At 40.1% G+C, this 6,243-nt stretch overlaps 1 protein-coding gene across 1 annotated transcript; it reads right to left on the reverse strand.

Moving 5' to 3' along the window:
* Nucleotides 3,814–4,695, reverse strand: LOC107620170. Its single transcript, XM_016322377.1, has one exon. It carries the CDS (start codon nucleotides 4,693–4,695, stop codon nucleotides 3,814–3,816), a length of 882 nt encoding a protein of 293 aa, XP_016177863.1.

Here is a 6,243-nt window from a genome sequence, read left to right on the forward strand (position 1 = left end):
GTCCTACTCCTTTCCATGGCAAGCTTTATATAGGGCATCACCGTTGTCAATGGCTACATCCCATCCTCTCTGTGAAAAAGGTCCAAATGCTCTGTCACGGCACGGCTAATCATCTGTCGGTTCTCGATCATACTGGAATAGGATCCATTGATCCTTTTGCATCTGTCACTATGCCCAGCACTCGCGAGTTTGAAGCTCGTCACAGCCATCCCTTCCCAGATCCTATACCACAGACCACAGACAAAGTTTAGACTTTCCGGATCTCAGGAATGGCCATCCATGGGTTCTAACTTATACCACGAAGACTCTAATATTCGGTCCCCTGTCCCCTGTATTAGATATCTAAGAGATACTCATTCCAGCTTGTTTGCATGTAGAACGAAAGTGGTTGTCAGGCTTCATAAGTGAGAATGATGATGAGCGTCACATAATCATCACATTCATCATGTTCTTGGGTGCGAATGGATATCTTAGAAGCGGAATAAGTTGAATTGAATAGAAAAACAGTAGTACTTTGCATTAATCCATCAGGAACAGCAGAGCTCCACACCTTAATCTATAGTGTGTAGAAACTCTACCGTTGAAAATACATAAGTGATGAAGTTCAGGCATGGCCAAATGGCCAACCCCCAAACATGATCAAAGGATCAAAAGGTAATCCAAAGATGAAAATACAATAGTAAAAAGTCCTATTTATACTAGACTAGCTACTAGGGTTTACAGAAGTAAGTAATTGATGCAGAAATCCACTTCTGGGGCCCACTTGGTGTGTGCTTGGGCTGAGCTTGAAGTTTACACATGGAGAGGTCATTTTTAGAGTTGAACGCCAGTTTGTAACGTGTTTCTGGCGTTTAACTCCACTTTGCAACTTGTTTCTAGTGCTGAACGCCAGACTGCAACATGGAACTGGCGTTCAACACCAGTTTGCGTTGTCTAAACTCGAGAAAAGTATGGACTATTATATATTGTTGGAAATCCCTGGATGTCTACTTTCCAACGCAATTGAAAGCGCGCCATTTGGAGTTCTTTAGCTCCAGAAAATCTACTTTGAGTTCAGGGAGGTCAGAATCCAACAGCATCTGCAGTCCTTCTTCAACCTCTGAATCTGATTTTTGCTCAAGTCCCTCAATTTCAGCCAGAAATTACCTGAAATCACAGAAAAACACACAAACTCATAGTAAAGTTCAGAAATGTGAATTTTAATTAAAAACTAATAAAAATATACTAAAAACTAACTAAATCATACTGAAAACTATGTAAAAACAATGTCAAAAAGCGTATAAATTATCCGCTCATCAAAGCGATTTCAGCCTTTCCACTATAATCTTAGTAACTCCCTTGTAATTGACATTGCACAGTGCTATAGGGCGAAATTGAGAGATAAATTCGGGAGCTTGAACCTTTGGAATGAGAGTTATTAGAGTTTGATTATAGTGTTTTCTAAGGCTTGGATTCTCCCAAATCTGATGCACAAATCTAATGCAGTTTTCCTGTATAATATCCCAGTTTTCTTTATAAAAAAGAGCCGGAAATCCGTCATATCCTGGGGCTTTTAGAGACCCAATGGAAAAGAACGCCTTTTTTATTTCCTCCTTGCTAGGCCTTTCATACATACGGGTTTGCTGGCTAATCTCCATCTCCTGGTACAAGCTTCTTCTGTAGTTGCTATCTGGATTTCTTTCTTCCTCATCGTAGAGCCATTTAAAAAAATTGACTGCAAGATGCTCCCGTTCTTCTTGATCTTCCTCCCATGTACCGTCTTCTCTTCTCAGCTTTAGGACCCTATTTTTCCTCCTTCGAATTATAGTTCTCGTATGGTAATATTTAGTATTACGATCTCCCTCCACAATCCAATTTTCTCTTGATTTTTGTAACCACAACACTTCTTCTTTTTCCATGATCTCCTCTAACTCTTTATTCAGCTGCTTCTCGAGATCCTCCAAGAACCGATTTCTTCCATAGCTTGGGCTCCTTTGGATTCCTTCAATTCTTCTCAACAATTCTCTTTTTCGTTTATGGATATTACCAAAAATATCTTTATTCCATCTCATCAGCACATTGGTGAGGGAAAATAAGGATGAGTGAAGATCAGTGTTCCCATTCCAATTCTCCTTGACGCAATCTTTGAATTCTGGGTGTAAATTCCACATAGCCTCAAAACAAAAAGGTCTTTGTCTGTTGTTGATGAGCTCTGGTTCTAGATTAATAAGCAAGGGGTGGTGATCCGAGTTAGATCTCACTAGAACCTCCACCTTTGCATTTGGGTACCTCATTCTCCATTCCACATTAGACAATGCTCTGTCCAATCTTTTAAAGACTCTATCAAGTCCCTCCTATTGCGGATCCTTCCAGGTGAATTTGGTACCTATGTAACCCAAATCAATGAGATTACATCTTTGGATCTAATCAGCAAATTTTCTGCACGCATTAACATCAACTTTGGCGCCGCCTTTCTTTTCCATAGGGTCAGCTATCTCATTGAAGTCCCCTACCATCATCCATTCCCCCCTAATCTCATTCGCCATTAATTGGAGTTCATCCCATAGTCTCTTTCGCTCTGCCTCTTGCGGGCTAGCATAGACAGTGGTTAAGAGCCAATTGCCTCTATTACTTTCCTTAACTTCCATATGCACGTATTGACTTTTCGATTTTATTATATTGATCCTTAGGTCAGGATCATTCCATAGAATCCAAATCCCACCACTAAAGCCTGATGCTTCCTCAATATGATGAAAATTCATACCAAAACTTCTAATAATATTAATTGCTTTATTACCACTACACCTTGTTTCCAACAACACCACTATATCTGCCTTAGTTTGTTTACAAAGTTCTCTTAGAGTACGACAAAACTTTCTACTTGCCGCTCCTCTACAATTCCATGATAAGACTATCATTTGAAAGGAATAATGAAAGACAAATACCTCAGTAAGTTGCCTTGTTCTGCTCCCCCTGAAGAAGTGCTTCATTCTCTATCATGTTATGATTCTCTATGCTCATGTGAACATCTTCACATTGCATGTTGCAAGCAATTGCATCCTCATGGCAATCTGTTTTCTCTTGGATTTCCTGCTCCTTTTCAAGCTCCATAGCTGCTTCTAGCATGATCTCTGTTTCAATAGAATGAAGGTCAGGTGGCTTGGGGTCAGGAGGGTGGTTTATCTCTTCTTCCATAGGTGTTGATATGGCGAGAAAAGAATCTTGTATGAAGGTATCTTGTATATCTATTTGGGTGTTGCTTTGAATGCATGTCCAATTTTCAGGATGGTGGCTATGTTGGTTTTTGACTATTTTTGTTTCAGAAGAGGCTATGTTATTTGGCTTGTTTGGTACTGGGTTAAAAGGGCTAGGTAGAGGTCCTGGGTTTGAACTGATAGGTTCATGAATTTTCTGGGTTGTTATTGGCTCATCTGAATTAGAGTTAAAGGTCTTTTTTGGTTTTGGGTTAGTTGGGTTAGGTTGGTCTCCAGGTCTTGGACTTGCTGGTTTAGAGGTTTGAGCATGATTTTGTGTTTTATGGGTCCTGTTGGAGGTGATCAGTTTATTCTCTTTGTTTAATGCCTCTGTTTCAACTTGAATTTGCTTTTATGGAATATTCTGTTGACCGTTACTTCCTTCTAGTTCAACCTCATCCTCCTGTGTTCTTAGCACTGCGTACCTGGTACCACTACCCCAGCCTTTTCCATTCGCTCCTTTTTCCATTCCTCCACTACCCCCTGTAGTATTGTCTTTTTTTGCCCCTTTTCTGCCACGTGTGGATCTCTGGACCAACATCCAGGGTCCATATGCTTCATTCCTTTCTTCAATAACCTGCTAACCCTTATCTTTTTTTGAAATATCCGGATTACCCTCCTCTACTCTGTCCACAGTGGTTGTCTTCTCTATTCCCTCTACACCCTCTTTTTCTTTCTCTGTCACCCTCACCTCTATTCCTTCTGAATTTTCTAGTATTGTCTTCGGGCAATTAGACTTCTCATGCCCTACTACCCCACAACTGAAACAGATGTTGTGGATTCCTTTATATTCCACCTTATATTTAACTCCATTAATGGCATATTGAGAGATTAGGGGGGCTATTAGATCCAATTCCACACAAAGTCTGGCAAATTTTTCTCTACTTTTATCTGCAATGTTTGTATCAACTTTCAAGGTGCGTCCAATCACGTCTCCTATTTTCTTCATCATGTTCTCTTCATAATATTCAATAGCCAAACCTGGGAGTCTAATCCAAGCTGCGATTTTGTCTATGGTGGCTTCAAGAGGATTGAAATCTGGTTGCCAAAAACGGATGGATAGATAGTGGTTTAGAATTTTCCAAGGACCCTCTGTAAGAGCAAAATCGAGATCCTCCTGAGAATAAAACTTGACAATGAAAAATTCATTGCCTAAGTCAATGACCTCAATGCTACCCATTTTTCCCCACATAGCCTCCAGTCTTCTAGTAAGGGCCAGTAAGGATATACGCCTCCCAAAAAGTTTAACAATAAGAGTATCCCACCATGGGTATCTAAGTTCCTTCATGGCTACTTCGTTAATCCTGAAATTGAAGATACCTTCAATCTTCTCTACTGTAATTTCTGGAATTTGGCTTCCTTCCATATTTACCTCTGATTCCCTCGAATTCCTGCGGTCCTCGTCCTCTTCCATTAGCTCCTTCCCAGAAGAAGAGATGTGGCTCACTTTTTCTGTATCCATCGACACTCTACCTTTTTTGACGGTGTCGCTGAAGGATCATTTGGGGTTGGTGGTGAAATTGCCTTCCTCTTCCCTTTCTAGCATCCACTCCTCCTCTCTAGGGGTAAGGTGAGAACTAGAGTCCCCAGTAAAAGCATGCCCTTCCAAATCAGTTCGGACCTTTTTTCCCGGATTGTGTGACCGGGAATGTCCTCCTCGGACATAGCCGCCTCTCATGAGGTCGGAATCAGCTAGTTCGCGATTGGAAAAGAAACAGAAAGAAATGATTGTTATATGTTTTCTATTTTGGATGGTTTGAGAAATTGTTAAAAGCATCAACTAGACAGGGTCACTTCAAAAACAGACTGCAGATAGTAAAAAAAAAAACTTGATTTAATGGGCTTAAAAACTTGGCCCATGCACCAAATGTAATTAACTAATTATAATTTAAAGTTGTGTGAGTGTGTAGTGCATGGATATAATGTCTAGGATTGGAGCTGTATTGGACAAAAAATAGATTGATAACCTAATAGCAACTAGCCGCATAGCAAAACATGATATGTTCCAACTTTTAATTCTTCCTCTCCCTCAACGTCTGATTTGTTCCAACGGCAGCAATAGCAGCCGTTGCCGCCGTTTTCTATCCCTCTCCCTTTCGTGTCTTTTTACAACCTTCTCTTTACTCATGTCTACCTCATTGTTTCTTCTTCTTTCCTCATTGTTTTGTTTAGATATGTTTCTACTTATGCCACAATCAATTTAGTATCTCTTTCCTCTTGCATTTGATAATCTACATTCCAATTTTTTTCGGAGGATGTCCCGAAATGAACTGTGAGATGGCAATGGGTTTTTTATTTTTTCCTATTTTTAAAATCGAAGGGTCCTTGGTTTGGTGCGATTGATCGATTTCTGGCCGATTTAGCGGTTCAACGACAGTTTCTCTCCAGGCAGTTTTGCATTGCAAACCGAATCGCATAAGCTAGCGATTCTCGGTCCGACCAGCTAGTGCAGTCCGATTTTCAGAATATTGGTGTATGGTGCTCATCTTAAAGAGGATAAGATTAAAATTTGGGAAGAATTTAAAGAGGTTAGAATAGAGGTTGGGGTCCCAATTATGCTGGGGTTGATTTCAATGAGATTCTGTGTTTTAAGGATTGACATGGATGTAATAGTCTAAGCCAAAGTAGCGAAGATTTTAACCATTGGGTAAACTCCATGGAATTGGTGGACTTACCTTTGTGTGGAAGGAGGTACACATGGTACAGAAGTAGATCGTGTAGTTGTACTGATAGAATTCTAGTAGATTTTGAATGGTTGCCAAATCCTTGCCTTCTCCTTGTTGGCACAGAGAAAGTGAATTGGGGTCCTAAGCCTTTTTGGTCCATGAATGTGTGATAATCTCATGGGAGCTTTAAATCTATGGTGAAGGAGGAGTGGTTGAAATTAGAGGGAATGTGTTAGATAAGATGAAGGCGCTAAGAAAATGGTTGAAAGTTTCGAACAAAGAAAAATTTGGATATATTGACAGAAACATTGACAAGCTAAAGAAAGAAATTAATGATATTTGAT

Source organism: Arachis ipaensis, chromosome B10, assembly GCF_000816755.2.
Source record: "Arachis ipaensis cultivar K30076 chromosome B10, Araip1.1, whole genome shotgun sequence".
In the NCBI taxonomy this organism is placed as follows: Eukaryota; Viridiplantae; Streptophyta; class Magnoliopsida; order Fabales; family Fabaceae; genus Arachis; species Arachis ipaensis.

What these genes read in the sequence shown, in the direction of transcription:
- LOC107620170 (XM_016322377.1), bottom strand. Translation starts at nt 4,695, where the DNA reads ATGGATACAGAAAAAGTGAGCCACATCTCTTCTTCTGGGAAGGAGCTA.